Consider the following 16,323-nt stretch of genomic DNA (forward strand, 5'->3'; position numbering starts at 1 on the left):
ACAAAGCGATTAAAATAAATTAGTTTCATCAGGAAGTAAATTGTTTAAAAGTTCAGAAATTTATTATACTTGTAAATTGTTTGGACCCAAATTAAGAAAATCAAAAGAAAATTCATAATACTTGAGTAGTTTTACAAGACTAAAGATGGTTGCAGCAAAGAATGGGTAGCATTTCTTGGCAATGAGTGTGATAGAAATAGCACGGAATGAAAACCTATATTATGACTATGCAAAACTATGTCAAATAAACTGAGCATAATAAACTAATCTATGAAACACAAAGTTATGCAGACGTTTTTGACAACAACATCGATTAAATGTAACTTGTTTGTAATCACTAATTCCGTTACAGATAAAACTTATTTTCTATTTTAATCTACGTTGAACTCCTTGTTTTTACTTGAGTGGCTTTATAGTGATGGCAACAACTGCGACACCTAACGTGATGCATAGTCACGTTGCTTCTTCTCCAAAGAGTTCTTCGGTTTCATCTACTTCTCCTGACCCCAGACATTGGTATCAAGATGTCAAGCGGGAACCCCCACCCCCAGACACAACAGCACTTCACAAGAAACAACCTCATCAAGAAGAAATTCACCAACAAACCCGGACGGAAAAAATGATCAGCTATCATGAATCTAACACCTATCCTTCAATCCCCTCAAGAGGGAGCGTTTTAAATGAAACCAATCTTCACGAAAGTCCTTCTTCCTTTCTACAAACAAAGTCCCATTTAAAGAACGGTGCAGAAAGTTTCATTGGATACAGAGGAATACCAGCCCACGAGGCAGCATCAGACTTCCCTCCTGCCCCATCCCGAGTGTCGTATGGATACGAATCAAAAACCTACGGAATTGGTGATGAACATGGAGGAGTTACTTCCAAATATCCGAATTACAATCGTGAGTCACATATTTATTCATTCGGCTTCAATTTACTAGTTTCTGATACGTTTCTAGCAGCGTCTATCATACTTCACCAACCGCGTTTACTTAAAGTTTACGATTTTAAGTAACTTTTTTACAAGCTGAACAAGCTGAATTACCTTTATTTTTCTTTAATTGTAAACTAAAAATGGTAAATAAATTAAAATAGCAAATAATTATTTCTCTAAACAATATTAGTGGCGACGTAGTTGTGTTAACTTTGACATCCGTGTCTTTGAAAATATCATGCAGCTTTCAAAATGATTCCTTAACTATTCAGTGGAATTGTGAAAGCTTATCATGAAATTTTGTTTGTTACTTCAGATAACCACAACGTCCTAAACCAATCGGTGATCCCCCCGTACCCGGGCCACATGGGGGTGCACGAGTATAGTATTCCTATGCTTCAATATCCCCACCACCCCGGTTCTGTGGGGCGGGTGTCTGGAGATGAAGACAAAGGTCCCCAGAATAAAAGTGCTCAAAGCGATGGTTGCTATGGAAACGATGAAGAGACGAGAAGCGACAACGCTCAGTCTGATGAAGATGAGCAACCGGAAAATCAAAATGGCGACCGCGACGAAACCGCGGGCGTTCGATCGATTGCAAAAGGTAAAAAAACTCGAAAGCCCCGGACCATCTACTCCAGCTACCAGCTCCAGCAGTTGGTGCGAAGGTTCCAAAAGACACAATACCTAGCTCTTCCTGAAAGAGCCGAACTGGCTGCATCCTTAGGCGTGACGCAGACACAGGTAAGAGGGATTCGAAAACATCGATAATTCAATTAAATTAAAATTTGCTCACTTAATTTCATAGTAGCCAAAATAAAAACATAACATTTTATTCTTAACTATGCAAAATTACTTTCTTTGTATTGTATTTTTTTTTTTATAAAGAAACGATATTTCAACACATAAACAGTCATATCTCAGCAACAATACGACATTTATCTTTGCAACACAAAAATAAAATAAAGCGAACGTTTTTGACTATACTATACGTTTTTGACTATAGTCCTCTTAACCGTATTTGATAAATTGTCACGCGTGTGTTTCACTCCTTGGTGCTTTGTTTTGTGCAATGATCTCGTTTTGTGCTTTATTCTATCTTCCGCAATCTGCCGGCATTCTTCTTCTGTGAACTTAATTCTCTACTGAATCCGTTGTGTTGTGCAATCGTTTTGTATGTGAACAGGATAGGCAGTCTTTCAATGTTAAACAATATTTTTGATGATATACTGTGTTTCTCAAGTATTTGCTCATGCAATATATAATTATTATTTTTTCTTTCATGGCTTGAAAAAAGCTATATGTATAGTCAAAAACGTATAGTCGAAAACTATGTATAGTAGAAAACGTTCGCTTTATTTCATTTTTCTGTTACTTAAATGTCGTATTTTTGCTGGCCTATGTCTGTTTATGGTTGAAAAAAAAGCCCTCTCTACCCAAGTTAAATGATATTTCCTCCACTATGATGTTTTATATTGGTTATTTTTTAGCTCATTACAAAAAAATGTCACATAACGCAGAGGACATGCATGAAATTAACGGGTTTTGTTGAAACAACCTATAACTCAGCACGCAGTCTGCAAAAAATAATACACATGATAAGCGCAAGTTCAAGTATTTATGCATTCAACAGACATAGATAAACGTCAAATCACCTAGTTTTATTTAAGTGTACCCTCTCTCTTGAGACTGAGGGGACATTATTTAATCCAATGTTCCTTAGTCGTAGCCATCTATAATTTTACAAGTCTCAGTCACAGATTCATATTTTGATTCTTGCTTTCTATACACCTACTTTCCATAGGATTGTGAGGTTACGGTTCAATAGCTGAGGTGTTATTATCAGGCAGTTTCCACTTAAAATATTTACAAAGAAATATTCTTCGCGCACTGACAAATTGTTTGGTTTTATGGTTCTTCTGCATCAGAAGTTTATGTTTTTTTTTCTAAATCAGATGTTTGCTTCAATACAAAGTACACTTCGCGTCAATAGCGTTTCAGTACGGGCTTTCGGACAATTTTTGTGGATTAATATTTTTTTATCTTTTCACCTCTTTCATTGTTTAATAATCATAAATCTGCAGCGATAGAAGAGGAATAGAATTTACAATAAATTTTACTACTTTCATAACTAGGACATTTAATAATTTTCTTGTGTCTAAACCAAACTGATATTTTGGAACATGTGAAATAAAACGATTTTTTACGTAAGATTAAAACAATCTGATGTACAAACGCATGTGTTAAAAACATGGACATTTCTCAGGACATAAAAACTACTCTATAAAAATTTGAATCATCATTGTATTTAAGCATTTGATTGAATTATGAAAGAAAATATTTGATTGAACATTTTCATCAAATAACTTTCATACCGTTGCGATGTTTTGTTGGAAATACAAAATATGTTTTACCAATTCAACCCTGCTCTTTAACTGCGGTCAAAAGTAACAAAGCTTTGGGGCGCGGCACAAAGCAACATTTCAGTTATTTTTTAAGTTAAAAAGTTTAGGAAAGAGAATAATGACTTAGGGTGGCCATGACACACAAGCATTTTTTTCATGTTGCTAATGCTTCATATTTGTTGTTTTCATTGAAACACAAATAGACAACAAATCTTTCTCAACTCACAGTTAAAGAAATCCGCCTCCTTTTCTTCAGAATAATCATGTTTACTAAAGCCAGGAAATTAAGGACTATGATGTTTTTCAATGGAGCGCTGAATTCATAATTAAGGGTCTCATAGCATCCAGGATAAGTCGTAGCCCACAATTGCCTCACAAATTTCAACACAGACGGATATGTGAGAAAGAAGGTTCTTCACATGATTTGTTATGAAATGAAGCTTTTACAGTAACCCTGCCATGTTTTTGTTTAATTTACTTTTTAAAGGTAATTCAAAAATATAAAGTTTACTGCAACAAAATTTCAACATTTTCAATTTAAATTCGTCGTCATTTCGATGTGTTAAAAAACTGCCACAATTGTGAAATAACTTTTTGCTTTCACAACCACAATATTCGAGAAAAACTGCTTTCCTTTGCTTCAAAACTTAATTGTTTCTTTCCTGAAACATGGTTCGCTTCCAGATGCTTTCTATTTTATAAGTATCTCTCTTCCAGCCATACCTCACCATACTGACAGGTAAACACGATCGCTCCAAGTTATAACAAAGGTAATGAGTTAATTAAGAAAAAAATTGGACAAAATTAAGGAAATCGAAAGACAATTGGAACAATTTTTTCATTAAATTGATTCGACTAATATCCCGTCAATTTACATAATCAACAGCGTCATCTGGCCAACATCCAACTCCTATTCTCAAATGGCAACAAATGAGTATGAACAAATGCTAAATCTGTGTCTTTGCAATGTATTTGGATGTAGAAATTAGGAAAAATGTTTTCCATATTTTGTAGCTTGGTAGTGAACGTTTTGTTCTAGCAATGAGTAGATTTTATGCAACTAATTTAGGCCCACAAAAAGTATTAAAATAAACGGAGCCAATTTAAAATGAATTGCTGACATTAAAGAAAATTTTACCGAGCAATTGGTAGTAAAGAGCATCAGCTTTAGAAACCAAGCAATGTAGCTTTGAATTTAAACGTGAATTAAAAACACAATTTTGCTATAAGTTATGGCAGTTTAGCAATGACAGAAAATAAAACAAATTGTTGTCGTAGGATGGCTGGTCTTTTGTTTCCTGACCTTCAATACAGAATCTCACATGGCGGTAGCAATAATTAATTTCTATAAATCTTTGACACTTTGGTGTACCGAATAGTACCGAATAACCGGTTAAAAAGCAGTGCTCTAAAGTGAATAGTCAATTATTTTCCATGGCTTTGTCACATCATGGGCCATAACAACAACCTTAGTGTGAATTTCTTAGGATTCTTTGGAACAAGCTTGATAGATCAATACGAAATAAAATAAATTTCTCATCAAAATATACCAACAAATATTTTTTTTACATATTTTTGTAATTGCAAACAGCTATAAATTCTGCTATGACAAATAAGCAAATGACTAGGGAACTGTGTTCTGAAAGCTAGTGCAATTCGCTAATATCACAGCGAACTTGCAGCATCAGGCTAAAACAGGTTGTTAGTATTTACATTGTGAAGTAAGCAACGATCATGCTGCTAAAAGGGAAACTCAATTTGTTAAATCAAAATAAAGTCAAAGTCTGGCAAATATGAAGTCTGATTAGATCAAAATAAAAACCTTCCTATTAAAATTTGGCCCAACTATTATGTAAACCTGCAAACTGACGTCGCATTAGCAACGGTGTTGCTATCATCATTGCTCTGTGAATTGCTGAGTTTTTCTTCTTTCAAATCGAATTATAATTATGACAACCTGCAAACATGACCAGTAGGTGTCCTTGTTGAGCAGGTTCAATTCATTTAGAAATGAACGGATTTGTTTTAAATGACGTTGCTTGTCAAGAAGGAAAGAGCACAATGATGACTTTACTTTAAAATCTTCATTCCAACCGAGTTTATTTTCCAGTATCAGAAAAGAGGACTCAATAGTTTGTGTCTTATTGACTGAATTTTTTGTGGCCAATCCCAACAACCCCATGGCTTGCTGTCAGCAGCGACAAAAAAAAACAAGTTTGTTTGCTAAAGTATCATTACCCCGCTAGCAATTTGTTTGCATTTGATCTCCAACAATTCAAACCGGTGATTAGCAATTGGACTGGTGAGACAATGTGGAGGGTTTGTTCCTGTTGAAGTAGTTTTCCATATTTCCAAGCGAGCAAAGCAAGTAAATTTCTAAGGAGAAAAGTTGAATTTTGGGGTCATGGAAAATAACTTCTCTTCTCATAATCCCCGTCAAAGCTGAGATACAAACCTAAGCACAAATTTTCTCAAAACGTGAACACAAATCATCGTGAAAGCAAAATTAAAAAGAATCATATTCAATCGAGGATTGAAGATTCGAAACAAGTTGCCTCTAAATCCTCGTTGAACACGTGACACGAGTGCAGGTGGTGATAATGTAAGCACGTCACCACAAAGTTAACATAGAAACGGTTGGCGATTCTTAGCAGAAGATTGCACCACTTCAACAGCCATCACTTCTTCCAATGCGTGTTTAATTGACATGTTGTTAAATAATTCTCTTCCCATCGTAGCCTACTTCTTTCGAACCTCTATCGAACCTCTTTAAACAAGGATTTTAGTGACATTGTGCGACAACCAATAACGATTTTAAAGGACAACCAGTTCAAATAGGATGCTTTGAAATGAGAACCTTTGATTTATATTAATAACTTTCTCCATCTTCAGAATGCTTTGACTCTTTTTGAGGTGGGCCGTTTGTTAAAGTTTAGATGAAAAAAAATATATTTAAAAGAGTAGTGTTTGAAAAGTGGCTGTGTATATTTTTGTAGCATGCAACTTGGGAAATGTTTTAACTGTGGTGGCCACTGGGCAATAAACACACAATAGAGTTGAACTGAAAATAATCGTTTGGTGTACTTGATAATTAAACCTACCAGCATTGCGTGGTTGAAACTTAAATAATGGAGCCTCACTAATTTGGGACTTACACAAACTCTTGTGCTTCAATTAGACTAAAAGCGCAAATTGCATGTTATGAAAATCTTGCGGATGCATCTGGCTACTCTCTAGCGATGATAATTTAACCCCAGCAAACAAAAGGTTCTTTACAGCTATCCGCCTTCCTTCAACCAACATTAATTATTTACTGTTTTTGAAGTACACTTTCAAAGCGTCAGCATCCATCCCATTAGATCGATGGTAATTTATTAAAATGGCCTCCTCCTCCTTTAGCCAAGCCAGAGCTTGTGATAATGACGGGGTAATTTTAAAATCCCATTATCTTTTATATTTACAACGTAGATCCAAATCCATACCTCGTGGTGACAGATAAACAAACTCATAAATATGGTTTCAAATAGAACGTGCAGACTTTAATTCAGTTCAAATTTCTTGCGTTTTTTCTTAAGTTTTTTCTATCATACTTTTCAGGTAAAGATTTGGTTTCAAAACCGAAGATCAAAATTTAAAAAGCTTCTCAAGCAACGAATTTTGCACAAGCACCACAATGAAAATGACATCATGATGCAGTACAACACTTTTAATGATCACGCAATGACGTCATCGACCAGAAGCGACTATCTACCTTCTCATACGTCACAATGGAACGGGCGGTCTCTTGTGAGAACACACTCAGGCCCGGATTCCTTCCAGCCCATAATGAAGTCATACCAGGACGTCATGACGCAGTTACCCGGTGACGTCATGGGAATGGCAACAGAACAAGCAGGACTTCGCTTCAATTCACATTATCAGATGGAACCGCCGTCATCGGTCAACCCTTGTTTCCACATGACGTCACAAACACCACGTTATCAAGAAGCGTCACACATGGCAGCTCAAAATCACGTGACTCCGCGAAACTTAAGGTTGAATGAAATTGGAGCGGATACAAACGTTTCTGGAGGGACGCTTTTGAACCGTGACGGAAGTATGCATGAGTGGGCAAGCACGTGACAAAATCATGTGACCTAATGTTAGTCGCATTGGACTTTTGAAGCCAATTTCATCGCATTATATGAAACAAATAAGACCAATGCATGGATTTCGTATTCTTGACCAATTATATAAAACTCGTTATTCGTTTAAACCGGTGGGGAGGAACATGAGTTTTTGGAAAACCTAAACGCTCTCTGCCATCTGAAACATAATAGTCATAATGGAAGAATAGTTTTGTACACAACCGAAAGTTACTTTTAATTTCATGCTTTTGGCAACATCAATGACTGTGTAAAATTAAAACAATTCTCAAAAATTTTCTTGGGTTTTTGAAGTTTGTTTTTTCACAAAAATGTACCAGAAGTGGATCAGTTCAGCTTGAAATTTAATGTGTTGATGGAATTTGCTTGTGTCCCTACATTAATGCTAGGTCTAAATTTTATATTTTTGCTTTTGTACGTTGAACATTGTGTTGTGATGTAAGTAACCCGTTTGGTGACGCAAAAATATAAAAACAAACGCTGCTGTCATTCCATTCTGTGACTCACAACTTCAGATTATCTTTGCTAAAAACGTCACATTATTCTTTAGTTAGTTGGAATAGTAAAAAGATATAAAAATAATTTTTCCTGGTTACGAAATAAACCGGCCGCCTTTCATACTAGTCCAACACGGCCCCTACAAAGGAGAAACACAATGGACACCACTATTCCAATGCTACATGGAATTGAACGATGCTTTAAACCAGGACTACTCAACTGGCGGACCGCTGTCCGAATCCGGACCTTCTGGGTGTTGAAGGTGGACCTCGGGCTTCTGGAAGAATAACCTCATTGCCTCATTTTAGGGACTTTTTAAGCAGATTTCCATTAGGGAAAAGCAATTTTTTGTGATTATTCAAGGAGCTGGGAGCTTCGCCCCCAGACCCCCCAACGCTCTGCCGTCTTCTCCGATGTACGATCCACACAGCTACACTACAAAGAAACAATACATTTTTTCCTTTCTTATTTCTTTGTTTGTGTCAAACAAAAATCCAAAGTCGTGTTACATACTATCTGAAAAGTGTTTCGGTGATCGTAGGCTAGCCTACTGGTTGTTTAATTTTTGTGGTTTGCATATGAAATATTTACCGGACCGCAAAAATATTCAACTTGTCAAAATGGACCTTTGCTAACATTAGTTGAGTATCCCTGCTTTAAACGGAGATCTATTGACACAAGTATGAAGCACCTAGAAAAAGTGATCCAACGCTAACAAAGTATATCAAAAAAACTCTTGGGATGTCAGACTCAGAAGACATAGTGAAGAGATAGAAATGACTAAATGGGTTTATGTTGTGGTTAAATCAATTCTCCTATACGAAGGCAGTGCCGTATTTATCATTAGAATAGAAAGGCTGAAGCCTAGGGCCTCAATATTTAATTGTACCACGTTTAGACCTATTCAGAAACGTTGAGCATATAGACCAGGGGTGTGCAACCTTTATTACAGGAGGGACATATATAAATAACTGGGTGAAACCGCGGGCCGCACGTTTATTTAACATATGGTTTCTAGTAGTTGCAGGAACAAAAATGTATTTTTTTTTGTTCATGGTATTTTTATGGCATTATTAGGGGGTTATCTCTTTGCAGATATAATAAGTCAAGACGCATAATTTTCTAAAAAAAACTGCTATTCAATTTTATTGTCACACTGACTTTATTTTCAGTTCAGTGAGAAATTTGCAGCTGGTTTTTTTCCGACTGCTTTTTCCCAATTTACTTTAATGGAAGTGCTCGCAATTCAAAGTCCATTTTCCAAATGTTCGTCTGTCAGAACCGATCGATAGGGAAATTTTATGACAACCATTTTAGAAAAAAATTATTAGCACAAATACGTTGAGCCAAAAAGAGCCATTTTTGAAGCCATGAGTTTTTTCAAATGTGGAAAGTCACCTTGTTTAAGATGTTTTCGGTAAAAATCGCCAAGATTCATTTATGAATACTGTGCTATCAAATCCGTTTTCCCTTGAAGATCAATCAGTTCAAGTTGGATATCAGCTGGTGCTTTGTGAATGTCTGTCTTGAATGGCGAAGAGAATATACCAAACAAATGTTCATGAGATTTGAAGTCCTTGAAACGAGCCAAAAATTCATACAACAATTTTTCAAGTTGGTCTGCAAATTCAGTTTTCTTCTCAGGATGCATTCCATAGTCTCTCAAAGTTGGAAAGTGAAAAAAATTTCAGTCTGTATGTGAGCTTTCCAAAGTCGTAATTTGTTCATAAAGCCTTTTATGTGACCATACATTTTTACGTTCCAAATGATTAAATACAATGAATTTGCGGTCACCGGTGGAGAATTTCTAAAATGATTAACAGAAGGTGCTAAATCTACAGTAGGCTACAATAATCCACTCCACAATGAATTGTTCACACGTAGGCCTATCAGACTAAGCTAAATTATAAACACGTTTCGCGGGTCGCGCACAATTTAAAATTGGCACATTTTCGCGGGCCGCACAGATTTTCTTCGCGGGCCGCATTTGGCCCGCGGGCCGCACGTTACACACCCCTGATATAGACTATACATTTGTAAAGACGTTCACCTGGTAATATCGTGAAATTTATGGCAACCAGTTGAAATAAAGTAGGTACTCACAGGTAGTAATGCAAACTGAATTTCTGGTGTGTTTACTTTTTATGGAAAGGAAATATGACACAGCTTAAAGGGGTGTCCAAAGTCCCGCCCGCGGTACGTTTTTGTATGGCCCGCACCTGTTATTGTACAATGTGTTATTTTGGCCCGCAGGCACACAGAAATCATATAAATTCAACTTGGATCTTTTTTTAATATTTCTCCATCACTATCACTATGGTATAAGTGGTTGTTTGAAATACTCGTCTCCATGGCTAGGGTGAATGTTGGGGCTTCAAAATGGGAATAACCTTGGGCCTTTCTTTCTCTAAATCTCGCCCTGGCTGAAAGTGACTTTTATTATAAGTAGCGATTAACATTCAGCGATGTTCAAGTAGTCTACTGTTTACTTAGGTATTTAGCAAGAGTAACAAAACAGTTTGTCGGGAGTAATTTGTATGTTAGTTACAGGCTCGGAGACGAGCTGGAGCCGACGACGACGACGTTGTAGAAGCAGACATCATAGTTCGCCAATTGCGCTTGTCACCGCATTTACTTGAGAAAGCGAAACTATTTCAAATAGGTGCATGGCCTATACTGCACAACTTCCTCATGGTGTGTCCTACGTAGGTATACTAGTCATTACATATAGGCCATCATTACAAGGGGTGGCGTAGATCATGTAAGTAAATATTTGTAAATGCAAAACGTTATTGCAAAAATTAGAACACCTCACTCATTAAAGTCGTTTGGTATCGTACGCCCGTTTAGGAAACCGTGCTTTATTGCTAAAGCCTTTGAAATAATTTACTTCGGTGTGTGTCTGAAATGAAGACTCGAAGCAAATTTTTAAAGCACCCTAAAATTTTTAGCAGGGTATTGGCATTCATGTTGAGTGGCATATTGTCAAATGGAACGTGGTAGTTACCTCCCAAGCATTGAGTTACTATTTGTATCAAAAGGTAGCCATTGTACGATATTTGAAATTTGTTTAATAATGGCAACATTTGCGAATGGTTTCATTAAATCTCAGCAAAGGATATGAGAACTTTTCAACGTCTGCAAATGTTGAATGTCCGTGTTTACTTCCTGACAATCTCAAGATACCACCTGGGATCCTCGGTGATTAATCCTTAGCGCGTCACTAAGCATAAATTAGGGGTCGTAGGATCTTCTTTTAATAACTTGGAATATAATGACGGGGTAGGTTACTCATGCGATTTAACGTTTTCAACAATAAACTGTCATGTGCAATTGTGATGTCACAACAGCACGAAGGTTGTTCCGGAGCGTTCGATGAGTTAGCACGCGATGACGATGAAGGGGGCTGTCGCATCGAATTCGCTTTTGTTTCTACAACTTAAAAAAAAAAATGAAATAATACATTAAGAAAAACTGCCTTTCTAGGTCCCTTCCCTTTGTTTTTCTTACACATTCTAATTATTCTTGAAGAAAACAACTTGTTTCTTCGGCATGATGTACTTTATGGTTGATATTATCTTCAGTGAGTCTTTATTTACAAACAAGTTGTTGCCAGACTGATGGATGTCAATTCTGATAGAAGGCCGTGATCTAGTGCGTGAATATTTATTAAATGTTTTGTGTAAGAGGCGTATGTGGTGACCTGCAGCCTTGTAAGGTTCAAGATAACGAAGAGAAATGGAACAAATAGGCAAGAAGTCCATTCCATTCAACCACCATGAGATGACGCCTAAGAGCAAGAGCATTGACAGGGAGGTCTAAGTGATACTTTTGGACCCGGGCCCGAAATATTTAAGGGGCCCGGTTTTAAAAAATTCCCCGCGACTTCAAACATTATCAAGATCTTAATATAATCAGATCTAAAGGAAATGCCATCAGAGGTTAAAACAGCCACTTCAGCCGTCAGATGATAAAGTACCAGGCCCCCTTCCACGTACCGAGCCCACTTCAGCTCTCTGGTGGTAAAATAGCCACTTCAGCCACCAAACAGTAAAATAAGAATGTATAGTGGTTTTCCTAACCACGAATATTAGTCTACCCGAAACACGAATTTCAAAATAAAAGGCTAATATTTGTTCAAACTCAAAAACTGACATGGCACAGGTAAGAAGATTGCTATCACTATTTCTGCACTAAAAATTACACCAAAACCGCTTTTCAGATTTCAGCAATCAGCAAATGTTTGACCTAGGCCCAAACACCTTTCCCAAATCCAATTAAAAACTTTCTGAGTGTCTACATTGCTGTAAATTTTCTTCTGGTGAGCCTAGAATGACCAGTGAAGCATCAATGGAATTAGGAAGTAATATTCTAGCGCCATTTGAGAAATAAAAGTTCAAAAAGGCAACCGCTAGGTAGAGATAGTAAGTTTTGCGGTTCAAGAAATTTTAAGATTGCGCAAAATTTGTTAAATGACCATGCTTAAATGACATCAATAAAAGTTTGTACACAACCTTTATATTCATAACATTGTCGATGAAGGGGGCCCGAAAATAAAATGGTACCGGGCCCGAGAAATCCTGTCAACGGCCCTGCCTAAGAGCTGTTATAATTGCCATGTTATCAAAACTCATTTGGTGTCGCCTGATGGCAACACTGAATGAAAACAGAAATTAAAACACCCAAACAAATCTCGTTGGCTACTGAGCATGTCGAACAGGTGAAGCCATGTGCAAAAAATGAAGTTATTTCTCGAAAGTAAGATCAGTGGGGACACCTTGTGGACACAAGCAAGAAACACTAGGCTGGCAGTGACGTACGTATGTTCTTGTTGAAGGGGGCACTTCCCGGATGCAGAAGATTGATAAAAACGTTTGCAAGAAAAAAGAAACTCTCTTTTGCTTATCGCCTGCATACCATTGGCATACTCATTACTCAGCCTATATTGCTAACACCGGTTTTTCTTATTGAAACAGTTAAATTACTTTGGATAGAATTGATATTGAAAAAGCATGACGGCAAACATGGCAGAAACACATCTCGACTTTTGAATTGATGTCGACAAATTTTATTTGAATCCTTGCGCAATCGTAAAATAAAACATAAATACTGTAACAACAGCTCGATAGTCCATAGCTTACAAAGCCTTACATGACACAAGGTCGCATTTACCACCACCCCTTGGCCGAAATCCACCGCTATCAAGGAGCTCTCATTTTAGTCTTTCTAGCTTTGTTTAGTGAATAATTGAAATATAAATGGTCACAATACTGCTACGCAAGCTTGATAGTTAAAAGCTCACAATACAGAGTTTCGTATTGTTGGTTATTATTTGGTATGGCTGTTTTCAAATCAACGAAACCAGTAGGCCTATGCCAGTTTCTGAAAGCTTATAAAAGAAAACTACTTTTGTGTGCTCAATTGGTTGCAAAATTTATTTCAATATAAAGTTTGTGGTAAAACTTGTGTCATTCCTCTTCTTCCATGTCTGTGGTTTCTGTTGGTCAAAAGTGTAGCAGTTGTAAGTTTTGATGTGGCCATTTACATTGATACCAAGCATAAACTATTCTCTGAAAACAGCACTTTGTGATACTTATCATAGGAAAAGGACGGCTGTTTTGGCGAAGAAGATATCAGCACCTGCAGACAGGCCCGGGTTTAAGGGGGGGGGGGGGGGGGGCAGAGGGTGCAGTTTCTCCGCGCCCCCTTTTTGAAGGGCCCTCCGACGTGGAAAAATGTGATTTTGTGTTATTATAATTATTTTCCGTCAGCCTTTGAAGTTTCTGCAAAATGCCTCCTTTTTCTTTCAAGGTTAATTTTTAGTCACAAGGTGGCGACTGAGCTTGGTGTAAAGGCATTCGCAACGGTGTGGGTGACTTTCAATTTACTTTGTAAACTTTTTCGCGCTCTTGGCTCGAAAAAAATTTTTGCACGGTTGCCCCCCGATCTAAAAGTGCTCCGGGCACCCCATCAAATAAACTCGCTCCTGCCTGGAGAGTCTGTAGAGAATATTCATGTTTTCGAAGAGATGAAATTAAAGATGCATTGAGAAAGCACATAATACATTGAGAAAACACAAAGCACATAATACAGATGTATTTTCAAAGCCATAAAATTATTTAAAGGTGAGAGAACAGCTAAACGTTCCAAGCAAATATTAGGTTTGATTTGTGCTCAGCATTCCAACTTCCTTATTTCCAACCATGGAGCTCACAAGTCGGAAGGAGAATACATTTAGCATATACATAACATAACATAATTTAGCATATACATAACAGAAGTACTTCTATTTTTTTAGTTGTACACCACAACTGTTTGCATTTTTATGGAGTCAAAGAAGATATCGGCTCCTGAAAGATTTTAATCAAAGTCGTAGATCGTCGTTTCGAATTCAAAACCCGTGTGTAAAACACAATGTAGTTGCCATGAAGTAAGCCAAAATAAATTGAAGTGAGAGCAGTGAGCATAAAGCACAACAGCGCATGATTGCCAGACAAATGGGGAATGGCGCCATCCGCGATATGTGAGTGTGGCAAGGAGAAACAAACCGCAGACCACATCTGCAACTGCGCCATCTACCATGGCGCCGAATGGTGCGCGTGGTCTGCGTGAACTAAAAGACGAATCAATTCAGTGGCTGCTCGACACCTGCCCAAACATCTAGACCGCGTCCCCGTCACTGCCCAAGGGTGGTAAAGGCAGAGCCCTTTGACCCATGGAGCGACAAAGAAGATTTATACGAAGAAGATTGCCAGATTCTAAGCCACATTAAACTGCTGCATTGTCTGTAGGCTATGTTAAATTTTTTCTCAGAGAAGGTGGCACAGTTTATTTCTTGCTGAAATGATGGAAGTGAACTTTTTATTTCTCCTACCTTAAAAAGGTTTAGGACCCAAGCCTACTTTTTCTACAGCCACTTCTGAACAGGTCCATTCTTTGAGAATCACCGCCAAATTTTCTTTTAGGAGCGGTGGCTAAAAGTAAATGGCCCTTCGGTAGATTTTGGAAGAGAGAAGCGAGATAATAACAAAATAATAATAATGATAGTACAGCGCCACATTTACAGAGCAAACTATGCTCCTGAGCACTGTAGCCTACATGACGATGGTGACAAAATAATGCATTCAACTATACTGTTTAGTAAAACAATATGTTTTCAAGCGAGTTTTGCATTCGTTTAAGTTTTCAGCAACCTTTGTAGTTCATTGTCCCGACTTGATACAAGTAGACAAATAGTTCCAGCAGCTGGCCGCAACAACTGGGGAGCTGCGATTGTCAGCCATATTGCCTCTTACATAAGAGTAATTGATGGTCTGAAGGCTTATAATATGCAAGTAATGTGCCAAGATAAATCGGCGCCCAAACCATGGAAGACTTTATAAATTAATAGACATGTTGTGAAGCGTATGTGATATACAGGAAGTTAATGCAGCGATTTTACTATGGAAGTAATGTGGTCGTGTTTTATGTGTTAGAGCAATAAGCCGAGAGGCAGCCTTCTAACTTCTTTAAAGGTGCAAAACTATAGACCACAATGTGGAATGTTATTTGGCAATAAATTTGAACAATCAAGTCGGGTGTTACATGCACATAATCAAAGTTTTACATTCATCAACAGTAAACTGCCTAATGGAACTAATATGTCTGAAATGGAATAAGCAAGAATTAACAGTGCCCCTGACAAAGTTTTCTAAACAAAAATGTTTATTTAATGTTGCACTAAGACATTTAATTAAATCAAATATTATTAACAGAATGAAGATCAGAATTTTCAAGGAACGGGTCATGTCAGTGAACTTTGAAATACCCAATTGAGGAGAAAATACAATAAGATCACACTTTTTTGACATCCAATTTAAACTATCAACCATACAATTTTTGGGATGGATGTTGCTCAAGCGGCACTGTCAAGACGTATGCATTCAACCATAACCCGAACAACGCCATTAAATGGCCTGTGTGGTACCGGTAAGCAGTTTCGGGGCTCTGTGTAAAATCTATCGTGAGGAGCCATCAAACGACAAACCGGAAATTGTTTTTCCCAATTTTCCTGCGCTTTTACTTCGATAGCAACATATCTGATTTTCAACATACACACTTTCTTGAGAAGGTGACAAACGTGGAACAAAACATCCAATAATGGCGTTAAAACATGCAAAACTAAATAGAGAAAAAATAAAATGGAAAAATAAAACACAGCAAATAAAAAAATTATGCAGGTTAAGTTAAGATATAATGTAGATTATGTAATTAGGATATTTATGCATTTGGATATTTAGAAACCTCTTAAGTTATATACCGTCCCTACGTGTATGCAACGTTTGCATTCCGTAAGACTGGT

General features: G+C 37.2%; 1 protein-coding gene across 1 annotated transcript; it reads left to right on the forward strand.

Annotated features, from left to right (window-relative positions):
- The first annotated feature begins 418 nt into the window (after nucleotides 1-418).
- LOC145777383 (uncharacterized) lies at nucleotides 419-7,461 on the forward strand. The gene is made up of 3 exons (XM_082588752.1): nucleotides 419-902; nucleotides 1,251-1,678; nucleotides 6,937-7,461. The coding sequence occupies exons 1-3, from the start codon at nucleotides 419-421 to the stop codon at nucleotides 7,459-7,461; spliced, it is 1,437 nt and encodes a 478-aa protein (XP_082444878.1).
- The last annotated feature ends 8,862 nt before the right edge of the window (nucleotides 7,462-16,323 follow it).

This window comes from Aplidium turbinatum, chromosome 9 (genome assembly GCF_918807975.1).
Source record: "Aplidium turbinatum chromosome 9, kaAplTurb1.1, whole genome shotgun sequence".
Taxonomy (NCBI): Eukaryota; Metazoa; Chordata; class Ascidiacea; order Aplousobranchia; family Polyclinidae; genus Aplidium; species Aplidium turbinatum.